The sequence below is a fragment of the Lasioglossum baleicum genome, chromosome 5, assembly GCF_051020765.1.
Source record: "Lasioglossum baleicum chromosome 5, iyLasBale1, whole genome shotgun sequence".
Taxonomy (NCBI): domain Eukaryota; kingdom Metazoa; phylum Arthropoda; class Insecta; order Hymenoptera; family Halictidae; genus Lasioglossum; species Lasioglossum baleicum.
The window spans coordinates 7,649,493-7,665,477 of NC_134933.1; the positions used below are offsets into that span (position 1 = coordinate 7,649,493).

At 39.6% G+C, this 15,985-nt stretch overlaps 1 protein-coding gene across 2 annotated transcripts in view; it reads right to left on the reverse strand.

The window, feature by feature from the left end:
• The window catches only part of Hk (potassium voltage-gated channel subfamily A regulatory beta subunit hyperkinetic), a 19,113-nt gene extending 3,128 nt beyond the window's left edge, over window positions 1–15,985 (reverse strand). Inside the window, exons 1-8 of one of the 2 annotated variants that reach the window (XM_076423391.1) lie at window positions 14,047–15,985; window positions 9,401–9,648; window positions 5,046–5,259; window positions 3,863–3,990; window positions 2,286–2,492; window positions 2,065–2,162; window positions 880–936; window positions 552–758 (exon numbers count right to left, since the gene is read on the reverse strand). In XM_076423391.1, the coding sequence (XP_076279506.1) occupies window positions 552–758; window positions 880–936; window positions 2,065–2,162; window positions 2,286–2,492; window positions 3,863–3,990; window positions 5,046–5,259; window positions 9,401–9,648; window positions 14,047–14,171 (1,284 nt within the window). In that variant the 5' untranslated portion in view covers window positions 14,172–15,985. Of the gene's footprint in view, window positions 1–551; window positions 759–879; window positions 937–2,064; window positions 2,163–2,285; window positions 2,493–3,862; window positions 3,991–5,045; window positions 5,260–9,400; window positions 10,541–14,046 lie in introns of those variants that run through there. The other variant, XM_076423390.1, reaches the window with a different exon arrangement.

Here is a 15,985-nt window from a genome sequence, read left to right on the forward strand (position 1 = left end):
CCAAGAAAGGTTTCAAAAAATCTTTCGAACAAAAGTTGCATGATTTCCTGGGGGATATACAGTGCTCTAATCTGGTTTTTATTCGTTTGCTTTTTTATCGAGATACGAGGGTCACCTTGAGCTTTTTAAATTGAATGTTTTCTCACATTGGGATGAACTACGAAATTCTGCGCAAAAAAGGTATTATGCGAATGTCGTGCTTTATATCATATGAAAATGCTTCGTAAATGCAACAGTGTAATAAATAGACAGCGGATCTTTATACAAAATAAAAATGTTCCAGCTGAATTACAACAAACCGGAGTGACATAGAAATTAATTTTTTATGTTAATAGGTTCAATAGGTTGAAAATGATATAAATGATGATCGCATAAATTCGTGTCCGATTTGAAAATAAAATTCAATGATTAAATTTTAAAGATTGTTTTAAATTACACCTATTTATTTTTTAAATAAATGCATAAAATCCGCAGTCTAGTAATAAATGTCCAGAAAAACGTATGAAATCTCTGCTGCTTCGTCTTTTCTCGTGGCTAACTCCGAGCCTTACCTGTAAACTCTGAAGACTCTCGTACAATTGATCTATGTTTGACGCACCGAGAAGAAGGCACTGAACACTTTCATTCTTTAAAGACCACGCAATGGCCAGCTGTCCGAACGAACAGCCGAGACGTTCAGCAAGAGCACAAACGTCTCGCAGTTTGTCCGAATACTTTCGTGTTTCCTCCTCGCCGGTCTTTTCCTTCCAACCGTATTCCTGCCGAAAACAAATCAGCTGAATCAATCATTTCGAACGGAAGCGGACGCTTCGAGCGAGTCGAAGAGTCGCTGTATGTATCGCGATACATTCTCTCGTGCGATATCGAGATCATACGTACTTCTTTGTACAAGGATTGCGTCTCGTCCTCTGTCCAGCTGAACGAGGAATACTTATTCTGCAATCATTCATGATAAGAAAATTCTACTGTCGAGATGTCTCTGTCAAGATTAATCGATCGGTTCACAGAAATAGTTAATAAGTAATGTACAGGCTGTTTCAAAATTATGTGACTCGCCGTACCATTTTCTTTACGGTTACAGTGATTAAAACGTCTTTATCCCGAAAAAATCGTAGGGAAAAGAAAATTTATATTTTTCGTATGGCTACATTTATTTGAATGCTTAAGTATTGATTACAAAAGAATCAAAAATTTTACACATAACATTCATATTTGTTAGACTTTGTTAAAATCTTCATGACGAGTCTGACTCGTTAAAATACGGCAAGGGGTTAACAAGTTTCTCTTAGAAAACGACTTTAAAGTTTCGTGAACTATTGGATTTTGTATGTCTACAGGGTGTCCCAAGATGGAATAAGCGTAGAGGGGATGATTCTACATGGGAAAGTATAGAACAACTTTTGTCATGCGTCTCCTCCTTTCCGAGAAATTTCAGTTTGAAAATTCGGCGAACACGCGTGCTATTGAATGCGAACCGTCTGACGCGTCTGGTCATCGCCGACTCATTCTACTTCTTAAGAACGCCAGGCGCGCGAACTTGACGGATTGTTAGTGAACTTTCTCGAGAACGACGCTCAAACGAAAAAATTTATTCTATATTTTGGAAGTATTTTCCTGTGTAAAATCATCCCTTCCACGTTTATACCATTTTAAGACACCCTGTAGACATACGGAATAGAATAGTTGGCGAAGACGTTTTTTAAGAGAACGGTTGAGTCGAGACCTCTTTAGTAGGATGCGATAAAAAAATAATTTTGATCTTGTGATTCAATGTTAACCCTTTGGATTGGGAGCAATTTTAATTCGGAAATCGAGACATTTCTTAAAACTATCATTTTTATCTTATGTAATCTTTTTTACATTGGACACAAAATTGAGCCTGTCCTCTTATACAATTTTCGAGCTTTTAGCAAGTCATAGAATACGGACGAATGTCCTAATATTAAAACTGTTTTGAATAGTCCATTTTTGTAACAAGTCTCCACCTATCTAGAGGTGCAGAATCACGCTACAGTGATCGCGACATATAATTTTAAAACACCCGGTACACACGAGCGATTTTACCTTGTAAGACGACCGCGATAAAAACGACACTCCGTAATCATCTGGTTTCGCAGAAACCATACCGATCGTGACCGTGGACCACGCCATCAGACCAACACCTGCGGAGAAAAGTTGTTCGATCATTCAGATACTCTGTTCCGATACTAACGCCAGAATCAAGAAACGATTTCGTAGTTCTAGCGTTGAAGGATCTGCGATAATTATTTGTTTCGCGTGCTCACCTATTTTGTTATACAACTCCGGCATATAAAGTTCTGGTTTTTCCCTATAAAATAAGTGATATTCGGCTTGCTCCACAATCGGTGTAACACAGTTGAATTGACGACAATTCGTATAAGCCTCCATGATCTCCACCGGAGTCCAACGGGACGTTCCCCAGTACATCACCCACCCTTTCGTTATAACATAATTCATCGCTCGCACAATCTCTGCAAAACGTCCAAACGGATTACGATAAATAATCCTGTATTTCGAAGAGTTCTTATTAACCCTTTGCACTCTGAGCTGTTTTAACCCCTTGCCCTACAATTCATTTTACGGTTTCAGTGATTGGAACTTTTTTGTAGTTCGCGATTTTCCTAAAAAAGTAGAAAATTTATATTTATTGTATAATGTTCCCTTATAAAAATTACAAGATTGATTTTATTTAGACTTTGTGAAGCTCCTATTGTAATATGTGCTCCACTAAAGACATCTATACAATCATTTCTTATGAAATTATTTTTATTGTATCAATAATCATAAAATAAAAAATCTGGAACGGTCATTTTGACCGACGATGGTAGGTTCAGTGTTAACAAAACCAAAACAGAATTTTATTTCGGTTTAAAGGAAATGCATATATCTGTGGTTGCAAGGAAAAACGTCGCATGTCACAATTTTAAAAAAATTAGAGTTTATACATTAATTCTGTGGTTGCAAGGAAAAATACCGTATATCACAATTTCAAAAAATTTGAGTTTATGCATTCATTGAGCTTTCTAGTATAGGATTGACATATTTACCAGAAAAAAGTCGTGAAAATAAATTCGAAAGACTCGACAAAATAATACAATTTAACCCATGTCCTATGTCGAAGCATTAGTGATCAAAACCTTAAACGGCTATATCTCGAAAGTGAAAGTGTGCGACATGCGGCGTTCTTCCTGATAACCACAGAATTGAGCTCTATAATATAGGATTTATATATTTACCAGAAAAAAAATCATGAAAATAAATTCTAAAGGCTGAAAAAAATAATGCAATTTAACCGATGTGCTATATCAAAGCATTAGTGATCAAAACTTTAAACGGCAATATCTCGAAAGTGAAATTATGTGACATGCGGCGTTCTTCCTGACAACCACAGATATTATGTATTAATAGACACGACATTTTGTAGAGCAAGAGGTTAATATTTTCAGAATATTTCCATTCTCTATGATTTTTTCAATTTCATAGCTATGAAATTGATATAACAATTCGTGAAATACTTAAATGGTCAGTAATCGATTAAATACCGACATATTTAATAATGTAAACAATATTGTGAATGGTATTGAATGCATTGAAATGCTACAGCAATTTTACGTGGCGCCTCTCAGAGTCACCACTCGAGTGCTAAGGGTTAAGTGAAACGACGATCGGTTTCTCGACAGAAAAGATTGTAGATGCAGCCGCCACAGCTCTCGAACTTGTGTGTGCAGAAACGTCGTGAGTCTGGAGTGATTGTGGTACGGTGGACAGTTATTATGATCGATGGTGTGTGCCGAGTCTTTTCTTTCGAGGAACAGGCTGCAGATACGTTTAGCCAACAAACCTTCCATCGGACACATCGGATCAACCTTGTGAATCATCACAATATCGATATAGGAGAGCTGCAGTCTGACCAGAGACGCCTGCACCGATTCAATGATGTGCTTGCGCGATAATCCACGACCCTCTGCCCTGTGATCAATTTACATTTACTTGCGTTCGTAGTCGACAGTCGAAGCTTCGCGTTCGAATCGCTGTACCGTGGATCTTTGCACGAGTTTACGAAAATCAGAATAAGGGAGACATTGATCTCGTTGACCGAAACGGTTCAATAATGAACTTGTAGAAACTTGTATGAACAAGTTACGATGAATAGAATTGTTCTCAGACTTCAGTCTACAGAAGCATTTCTATGTTTTTAGCTCTGGCATGTTTTTTTGTCGGAACTCTTCTCTCTGACCTATTTACATTTTTATTACTCCTATCTTCTAACTAGTAACTCCGGACTTTTTAACTTTCAACTTGTACCTTCGAATTTTTAACTTTTAACTTGTACCTTCGAATTTTTAACTTTTAACTTTGAACTTCTAACATCGTCAGGGTTATGTATAATATTTCTTCACCCCTTCGAGTCCTTCGAGATGGACTTGCACTCTGGAGGAGAGGAGCGATCTCATTTTAGAAAATTCTGGATAATACACAGTCGGTCACGAAAATATTCGGACACGATTTAATTAATAAATAATTTATGATCCTAAGCTGTGTATTTGTGTAATATTTCTTGACCCCTTCGAGTCTTTCGAGACGGACTTACATTCCTGAAGAGAGGAGCGATGTCATTTTAGAAAATTCTGGATAATACACAGTCGGTCACGAAAGTATTCGGACACGATTTAATGAATATATAATTTCTGATTCTAAGCTGGGTATTTATGTAATATTTCTTGACCCCTTTGAGTCCTTCGAGACGGACTTACATTCCTGAAGAGAGGGGCGATCTCATTTTAGAAAATTTTGATTAATACCCAGTCGGTCACGAAAATATTCGGACACGATATAATTTCTGATTCTAAGCTGTGTATTTAGAATGGATATGCAGTTAGGTAGACAACTGAGTTGAATTATGTTCAAGTACAGCATAAACCATGTATTCCTAGGAAAACGGCTACAAGATCCGCAAACGCACAAAGATCCGCAGTCTAGTGAGATTCGGGTGACCGTGTCAGGTGAAATAACTCGTTACTTACTTAGTGTTCCAATAAATCTTCGTAGTGACGACGTAACTCGAGCGATTCCAAGCGCGACGTAACAAAATCCGTCCGAACTGGATTTCCGCTCTGTGCCCGCTATGCGCTTCGCTCAAGTCGAACACATTTATGCCACTGTCATAGGCGAGCGCGACCACTGCCTCCGCAGCTTCTTCGCTACTACATCCTCCAATACCAAAAGTCGTCCACGTACCTATGCGTATCAATTAATATTTCAATCAGTATGCAACCCCACGGTCGATCTATATATTATTAACACAACATTGGATATTTAGATTTGTCTTGCTTCTGCGAACATTCGTTCACTTTTTCCATTATATTCAACAATGAGAACGACACGCACGGTGTTTCCGTTTATTCGGAAACGGAAATATCTCGTGACCCACTAAAGTTACGAAAAAAATCTTTCTCTTACAAAAATTGTTGTTCAAAATGCCGAAATGGAATTTTTCAAACGGATATAAAAATGCGTTACGAGGAATGGTGGACTCGTAGAAGGATAATTTTTTTTCCGTAATTAAACATTGGTACGCGTAATTTCATTTATTTCAAAATTATAAATTTTATGTTTATTCATTTTGATAACTTGAGAAGCTCAAGAGACATAAGAAGGTCGATCTTTGTTTACTATCTTAAGAAGTTACTTTACAGTATAATTTCGATTGTTCCCTCCGTACCGAACAATTTTGGCAAACAAATTTGTTTCGTAATTTCAGTGCGTCGCGAGATATTTCCGTTTTCAGCTACAGTAAGGAGCAAAACTGAATTAATAACCACAAGTTTTGTATAAATCATTATTTATTGCTAGGAATATAGAAGAACAACAAAAAATTAACATTATAATTATTTTTATCATAGTTAGTGTTAACTTAGGAAATTTTTTTCAATAATTAATGTCTCGTTTAGCAATGGCAACAAAAATAGATTGACCCAGTTTTGCACCGGTCCCTACAAGAAATGTTTACGTGGAATGTTCTATAGTAGTATGTTTACATCTAGCACTTTGGTATGTTTACAAACTATTGGTCTACGTCTAAACACTCGGTTCTCCGCAATCAGTGGAACGAAAAAACACGTAAGTGAAGTAAAAATAAATATGAAGTCAATTGCTCCAAATTGTGTAAAAAAAGTCATTTCTCTTTTGAATGACAGCTTGTCAACGCGTAAGACGGCGAGAACTTGCAGGGTTAGTCAATCGACAGTGCAGAAAATAAAAAAAAAATACTGTATAAATATATTATTAAACGTTGGATGGAAGACCAAAAATATTATCACCGCAGGATGAACGAAGGATTATACGGTTTGTCACATCTGGTGAAGCTTCAAGTTCCATTATGGCTGCAAAATCATTAAAAGAAGATACGAATATACAAATAAGTCAATGGACAGCACGAAGAACCCTCAAAGGACCTGAGTTTACAAGCATTAAGAAAATAAAGAAGCCAATGTTATCGAGAAAAAATATTAAACGTCGTTTGGAATTTGCTACAAAATATCAAAACTGGACAACTGCTGACTGGGAACTGGTTATTTGGTCAGACGAGACCAAAATTAACAGAATTTGTTCAGATGGCATGTCTTGGTGCTGGATTCGTAAAAGTGAAAGGCTTAAACCACGACATGTGCAACAAACGTTAAAGCATGGAGGCGGATCCCTAATGTTCTGAAGGCGCCTAACAGCATTTGGTGTTGGATCACTGCACCGAATTAATGGCATCATGAATCAGTACATGTACAAGGATATTTTACAAGATCATCTTATAGATGCTGTTGAAAATATGCCTTTTGAAGAAAAAAATGTAATTTTCATGCATGACCGAGACCCTAAGCACACTGCTAAAAGTGTAAAAAATTGGCTCAGTACTAAAAAATTTTCTGTTCTGGATTGGCCTGCACAGAGCCCCGACCTCGACACCATACAGAATCTATGGGGTTTACTAAAAACACGACTTCGGGATTCATATGACTCCCACCAACTTCAATCGCAGATTTGTATGATAGAATTCAAGAACAGTGGGAACAAATATCTCCGGATTATTGCAAAAAATTAGTAGAAAGTATGCCAAAGCGAATTAGTGCAATTTTACAAGCACAAGGGTTGTGGACGAAATATTAAAAATAAATAATATATTAAATATTGCCAAGTATTGGACGTGGTGCAAAACCGAGTCAATCTATTGTTGTTGTAATTGCTAAACGAGGAGACATTAATTATTGAAAAAAATTTCTTAAGTTACTTCTAACTATGATAAAAATAATTATAATGTTGACTTTTTGTTATTCTTCTATATTCCTAGCAATAAATAATGATTTATACAAAACTTGTGGTTATTGGTTCAGTTTTACCCTTTGTTACTGTAAACTTAAAACTCTGTATATAATATGTATACATATATAAATAATCGAAGAGTCTACATACCTCCGTTTGCATTTCCTCAAAACGTATAACGGACCCACCTTCGAACTTGAAATTCTCCTCGGGGGACACTTTCGAGCTCAAAGGAAGACTTTCCACATTTCTCCTTCTACTTACTTCGCTCACATTTTCCTCAAGTGGTGTTCTTTCGTTCGTTACGTCTCTTTTCATTCGAACTGTCTCTCTCTATTCGCTTGCTACACGAAAACGTAAACTAGCTACTAATTAACAATGGAGTATAACGATCTATTTGCTCTCGCTTACCTCATTGTCCACAGCCAGCCAGGTCTCGGCGTCTACGCGCGGGCAACATCAATTTCGCATTACCTTTGAACGTCTCGTTAAACCGGAAGTCATCCGCGCAAGAAGAGGGACCGTTCCGGGGTGGAAACACCGACAGACAAGAAGCGGATCCAAGACGGGGGTGGAAAAAGATAGTCGCGCGTTACAAGAGGGAAAGCGGAAACAGCGATGAGAGTTGACGTACCATCTACAGTAGTGCACGGTTAAATTTACATCAGCAGGATATCTTTCGTTCTCCGAGAACTGACCCGAGCAATGTTCGACGAAGCGAGGGAATCGATATTAACGAGCGGTAGCGAGATAGATGTAGTACGCCGACACATTTTCAGAGGGAGATCGCGGCTGAAAAAATAAACATGCAATAAAGGAAAACTCGCCGTTGTAAATTGCAGTGTAAACGGATCGCCGAGATTCTGCCGATTCGAACAAGCCCAGATACGATGTACATAAATCGGAAAAATATTCTCAATATACGAAACTTGAAAAATTGATCACGAAAAACCTAGAATGAGCATAGAAAGTTGACTTTCATCGTAAAATGTCACGAAATCCTCCGATTCGGCCCACTAGGTTCCGCGTCCGGTGACCGGGTCGCTCAGGACCCGGGTCACCTCGTGTTTCGACTCGTTTTAATCGGAAGAATCTCAGCCATCCGTTTATAATGGTAAAACGACAATTACTGAAAGTAACATTTTGTTTATTCCATGTTTGAGTTTTTCTAGTCGTGACATTGCACATACACCATATTCGTTCTCTATCCCCGTGTGGGGCTGACTCGTGTAAATTTAGCCGTGCACCACTGTACATATACACTCCCGTCCATAAGTCACCGTATTATGGAATAAAAATGTGGTACTTAGTAATCTATTCTAATGCAGAAAACACTTGAATCAAATCTGACCAAAATATCCTACATTTTCTACAATTTTAATTATTATTCGGCTTCTAGAGCTGTCCATAATCATCCATCAATCTATTTAAAAAATAAATAAATCCAAATATGTAGTATACATATATGTTTAATTTCCCATTCAAATATTATCGTATAAATAAATAATAAATCAAGCTGGAAGCTTGTATTCTTTGACCCTCATCCGTCCCTCTCGTGTCAATTTGACACAGTTCTCCCGAAATAAGTTACACTGTTCTGTTATTTTTAGGTAAAGTCCGAAACTTGGTGACTTTTATTCTTTTAATACGAAACATACAACTGAAACAACCTAAGATGTTTAAAAATACATCGAAAAGTAACTGTTTGACTTGTTTTTTTCATCACCGTGTCAATTTGACATCGAGGGACAGATCCAGTTCGTGAAATGAGGGACGGATGGGGGTTAATTACAATTTTGTTGAAGATAAGTAAGTGTCCGGTGATTTGTGGACGGTAGTGTAGCCTTCGAAAGAGAAAGAGAGAGAGAGAAAGAGAGAGAGAGAGAGAGAGAGAGAGAGAGAGAAGCAGTGAAAAATAAATAACATCAGGCGAGTATCGAGAAGGTCGAGCTACCGAGTTCGAGCAGATCGGGTTGAAGCGTACACATCGAGATAAAATAAAAAACGGTCGGATAGCCATGACTCTGTTCGGCTCTACGAAAGTGGGGGAAAACATTCAGCGTACCTAATCCAACATTGGAAACACGTAGACCGCTTTTGCCCAAGTTGCGGTAGCGAATACCTGGCGAAGGATGCTGTAAGCGTTGCGCTTGTGCGGCAATGCAGTTAGTCAGTAGCTGTTCCTTCGTTCCAGCGGTATTGCTGCAGTGCACGCCAGAATCCACACCGCCACCGCCGCCTCCACCACCGCCGCCACCGCTACCACCGTTGAATTCTTCCATGCAATCCAGACTCGCTATAGGTGCACGGCAGCTGCGCGTACAAAGTGTACAAAGTATTAATAGGTTACGATCGATCGAATGTTCGATACAACAGCGCGAAACCTTAATGTCTACCCCGTTTATCGCGGCGGAATTTTCGTTCCTGTTTCCCGTTCCCTGTTCCCTGTTCCCCGTTCCTGCGTGCATGTGACCTTTCTGCGCGCGTGCCCCTTTGCAAAACCCGAGCCGAAAAACGGGCACCACAGAACCTCCCGTACCCGAACAGCCCCCCACCCCCGCAAGGTCACGCTACAGCCTCGTGACCCCCCGCACAATTTCCCAAAATAATGCAACGCCTCTTGAATTTTGTAGAACACCGACCCGTTGCGGCCCCGACAATAGGATAATAGATTATTCCGCTGGGAATCGGTAAAACGCTTAGTTAACTAATTAATAGACTGCAGATCTCTCTATGCGTTCACTGGTTCTGAAAATTTGGAAAAATTGCCGGAATATATCCTTCGACAGAATTTGGCGAAATTCTGATGTATCGTCGGACTCATATGAAAATTGCAGATCGCATAAACTTCCGCAGTCTACTAATTACTCGCAGCCTTTCGTTTTCATTGCACGAAGTTCCCGATACGAACAGTTTCGGACCTTCTGTTTCTACGTACAGGCTGTTTCAAAATGATCGTGACTACTATAGCGCGATTCTGCACCTGAGGATCTGTGGGGTTAAGGTGAATTTTTGCGGTCCACTTATGTAACAAATCTCCACAAAAGTGTTCGTACGCCCTTTAAAAAAGAATAACTTTTTTTGGTAATTATTTACAAAAGTACTGCCCTCTCCGATTTTGATGAAATTTAAATATGTTATGCAGCAACACATTCTGAACAGCTTTTTCCTTTTCCAATATAGGGAGGTCGCTTTTAGTTTTCGAGATATTTGCAAAAAACTATCGCGAATACTGTATTGAATTTTTCGTATTCCTGAACGCTCCGCTGCAACGTAGACTGTTTCGGTGCGGCGTTTGTTTACATGTTGACGCTGTAGAGATAAGAGAGAAAACGGGGGGGGGGCGGAAAGGGCCAGCCTGACACCACACACACCCACCCAGTGCTTAACACACACCCACTGTTTCACGCCGCACCGAAACGGTCTACGTTACAGCGGAGCGTTCAGGAATACGAAAAATTCAATACAGTATTTGCGATAGTTTTTTGCAAATATCTCGAAAACTAAAAGCGACCCCCCTATATTGGAAAAGGAAAAAGTTGTGCAAAATGTCGAAATCTATAACATACTAAAATTTGATCAAAATCGGAGTACGCTGTGCTTTTGTAAATAATTACCCTTTTTTTTATAATTGTACCAAACGACCTGATGTTTTGTAAGCAATTAGAAGCATTGGTTTACTAAATGATGTGAATGTAACATGCAAAACCTTTTTTATTTGGGCCCTTAATGAAAATTTAAAATATATGTTTTTGTAGATCTAGACCTAACATAGATAATATAATACAATACAGTATAACTAACATAGATATACAAAACATATATTTTAAATTTTCATTAATGGCCCAAATAAAAATTTTAAAAAATGCCTTTTTCATTTTCGCATGTAACCTTGTAAATTATAATTTTTGTAAAATCTTTTTTTGCACATCATTTAGTAAACCAATGCTTCTAATTGCTTACAAACCATCAGGTTGTTCAGTACAATTATAAAAAAGTTATTCTGTTTTAAAGAACGCACGAACACTTTTGTGGACCATTGTATACAGAGGTGCAGAATTACGCTATTTTGAAGCAGGCTATACAACAGAACACCCAGTAGTGTAGGGTGTTCGTCGAACATTCGGATACGGGAGATCCAGCCGCAGAAAGTGTTTCCGGAGCCGGAATCAGTGTGGATCTTAGGCGTACGTCTTATGAAGAAAGTTAGTGGAAATGAAAAGATGTTCAGCTGTTTGGAAAAAAAACAACATGCAGAGAGAAACTCGCGAAAGAAATATTTTGTTCCGTGTCCTGCGTTCTTCCGTTCTCGGCTGAATTGAACTTGAACATTCGCGCAAGCAGGTAAGGTCCTCCTGAATATTCACCCGTCTATTGCACACTATTGTCCGCTCCCCGCGAACTTACCCAATTATCGCGGACTGGAACTAGTTCCGTCAATGTTTACAAACATTTGGCCGAGTAGAATTAATCAATAACGAGATTGTGCTGCAGCCGAGTTTCCGATTCAAATTCGATTCACCCGAAAACGAGTCACCGTAGAAAACAATTTCATTCTGCTAGTTTGATTTGTTTTTGCTACCCCCCCTCCCTCCCCCCCGCCAAGTATGTGCGTGTGTGTTCTCCATTCCGATTATGTCACAGATATTATAGCACGTCCAGCGTATAGTTATTGATAAAGAAACAAAGAAAGAGACAGAGAAGATCGGTGCAGGAATTCACGATGTACACTCCCGTTCATAAATCACCGGACTCAAGCTTATCGCCAAGAAAATGGTAATTAAAGAATACGAGCTTCCAGCTTGATTAGATGTAGCTGTTATACGATAATACATTTCAATGCAAACTCAAATATATAATATATTAGGTTGGCAAGTAAGTTCGCGACCTCCACATTTTCTCAAAGAAAGTCATTTATGTATATTTTTTAAGCACAGTATTTTATATTAGATTAATCGCAACATTTAGAGCTTTCCAATGATATACAGTTCAAAAGGAATGGTCACTGAATGAGGTTATAATGACACAATAAAAGAATTACTTTTTGAAATAATTGCTTTTGGAGTTTCTTTTACAAAAAAATTTGCTATAATCACGTGAAAGTTCTTTTGGAACCATGTGTAGGTATTAAAAAAATTATATGTTTATCGGCAAAACATTTTCGATCGGACAGCTAATAACAGAGTAATCTCTACTGATCACGATTCGTGGTTCACCCTGTATGTATACTGTTTGAATAAATGTTGGATAATAATATCTTTTTAATCGAAAATAATAAATGTTGATAAACGAGAAATTGTGGGATGATTATTCAACAAATCGGTAATTAAAGAATGTAGCTGTTATTCGATAACATTTCTCGATGGAAAATTAAAACTACTAAAATTAAAAAAAAAAGAGATTGAAAAATGGTGGGATGATTAATGGGCAGCTCTAAATTCGAAAATTACAAAATATAAGAATTAAAATGTAATATGTAAAATAATCGAAATAAAATAAAATTAAAATAAATTATTAAAACAAATGATTATTTTATATTTTAATTATTCAATTCATTAAAATAAAAATTGAATTAAAATAAATAATTATTTTATATTTTAATTATTCAAATTACTGAAATAAAAGTTAAATTAAAATAAAAAAATTAAAATTAAAATATAATTGTAGGAATTAAAATGTAGAAGATATAGGATACTTTGGTCAGATCTGATTCACGTGTTCTCTACATCATAAAAGATCAGTAAGCACCATCGGTATTCCATAATACGGGTCGTTAAACAGCAAAAAATCGTCTGCATCGAAATTTGAATAAGTGTCCGGTGACTTATGAACGGGAGTGTACAAATCTGTCGATCGAGTTGCCTGTTAGACCTTATCGCGGATCGATGATAAATTAGAATATCGTTCCACAAGAAGAAGCCCAAATTGCGACTGTGAATGTCGAGCGAGGAGGAGAAATTGGATATCGGGAGAGATCGAGAAAATCGCGGAAAGTATGACACGAGGGGGAGAGTGCGTCGACGGTTCTTGGTATGCAAGCGCGTACGCCTGTTCGCAGAAGATCTATATTCGCGGTATACGCGTAACAATGGGAGAACCGTGGAGAACTGGTTTACAATTAAAAGTAGAGTGGGATCGATTCGCGTGCAGGTAGGTCAGTGGATCTAGAGCCGTGCACATGTGGCCAACGACAGACGATCTATCGCGATAGACACGATCGAACACGTGCGTCCACGCACATGGAAGCGAGCGAGGAGACAACAAAGTTAAGGTTCTCCAGGTAAAGAGTTCTCGATAGCGACGATTAAACGGCGATGCGATCGCCGCGTCGTTGTCAGACACATCGTCGTGATTCCCTCTTATACGGGATACACACTCTACTACCGTCTCCTCCTCAAACACGATCTCCTCTCCAGAAGCGACACAAGTATCATCGCGAGTCGAGCACGGAAACAACCCCTGGTGCACATCCTCGAATAGGTTCAGCCTTGTTCAGAGTGTTCGAACAAAAGATTATTGTTTCACCGAGCTGATAGGCGAGAGCAGTAGCGTGGAAACGGAAAGAAACATAGAAAACCAGAGAAAGTGGTAGACAGAGATAATTAGAGAAAGAGATAGAGAGAGAAAAAGCAGAGTGAGAGAGAGAGCTAGAGCTAGAGAGAGAAAGAGAGAGAGAGAGAGATAGATGTGACTCGTTGGAATCTTACTTACCGATAAATCGTAGGCAGCGAATAATAGTCGTCGTCTTCCACACTACTGTTTGTATTCGCGTTGTTATTCGTATCATTTCCAGCCGTGGACGTATTACCAAGATTGCACAACATTAAACGGGACATTGTATGGTGTGTTTCGAGACGGTGGGACGAGGACGCGAGGAGGCTTCAGCTGTTTCTCGAGGAAGCGAGAACTTTAGTCGGGGAACGAGAGGGAAACAGGAGTTCTCGTGCGATTCGGATTACGATCGGATTGCGAAGTAACAAAGAAGCATCGGACCATTCGAAACCCAGTCCCGTGTTTCGTTTGAATCTCGTGTATATGAGTGTCTGTGTGTGTACGTGTGTATGTGTGTGCGAATATGAATTAACCGTGAAGCAGCTCGATCCCGTGTACGTCGAGTGAAACGGTCGCTCGATAAAAGACGTTTCTTTTTTGCTTGGTTTGTAACAGTTTCTGATATATTTTATTGCGCGTACGTTATAATATAGGCACTAATTTTCCTTTTTGTTTGTTTTTCTTTATTTCGTTTGTTTGTTGTTTCGCTCTCTCTCTCCTATCGTTTATCTTTTCTCTCTTTACTTAAGTTATTTAGGCACCACAGTAAAGAATCACGAGTAGAACAAGTTCCGCGGCGAGACTATTCTGGTACGGTTAGCGGCGGGACGTGTTTCAGTGACCTGTTTTAAGTCGGCTCGATCACTACACTGCGCGGAAACCGGAGCACGGAACTCCACTCGTTAAAAGCAACGTGTCGTTATGTACATACGTATAAACGAACGGTGTGGTCGATATGAGTTTTCTCGATATGTGATGCGATTGCTATTCAATTCAATATAGATTATTCGTTATATATATATATATCTCTCTCTCTTTTTTGTGTACGTGTGTGTAATGCTTGTTACTCTTTTTGAATAATTAGATGAACTTTTTCGTTCGTTCGTACAGACAGGAAAGAGGCCGCGACGATGGATTTTTTTATTGCCTTTGAATCCGCCGCTTCGTTCGTTCTACTGTTCACCACCACCACCACCACCACCACCACCGGTATTCAAAGCCACTCTCTGTTCATGGGGTCTCTCGCAGGTGTTCTCCTTCGTGAAAAAGAGAATTCTCTTTGCCGTGGTGTGTTACACGCACTGCTAATTCCGTTCTATCCGGCTCGTCGTGCAGCGGCGAGAACGCTGCTGCAGTCCCAGTCCGGCTTCCGGTTCCAGGTTGGAGCCCGATTTTTTCTTCGACTTCGACCTCGACTTCGGCTTAGGCCTCGATCTCGACTTGGACTTCGACCGGACTGTCGATCGCGAATTCGTTCCCGAATCGCGTGGCGATTCCAGCATTAAACTTCGTTGTCGATCGCGTGTGCGTAAGGACATGCGACGCGGGCTAGAATTATGTTTCTCGGCGACTCCGGGGGCACCGGGACGACCTCGGACCACCGCGGGTACCCTTTTCCCTGGTTGATCGATCTTGGGGTTTTTGGTTCAACGACGGGAGGAGAAGACGTCACGGCCGAGGGATATAAGAAAAGCCAGGCCGTTCCAGCGGAGCAACGATTATATATATATATATATATATATATTATTTTTTTATTTTTCCGTTCAACAGAGCGGCCCCACAGAAGAAACGAGAGAAACACCGACGGCAAAATACGCGCGGAACAAACGGAAACGTTCGTAGAAACGGCAAGTGGCTATACCTCGGACGTGTGGCAAGCAACACTGCACAAATTGGTTCCACTGTGACTCCCTTCGCAGCAGCAGCGACGAGCGTGCGTGCCTCCGTTCCTCCGTGCCACCGTGCCTCCGTACCTCCGTGCCACCGTACCTCCGTACCTCTGTACCTCCGTAGTATCTCCGTAACCGTCGTTCTTCTGCGCTCCCTCGAGCACACGAGCCGAGCAGAGCGGGCCAAAGCGCGCGCGCCCACGCCCGCG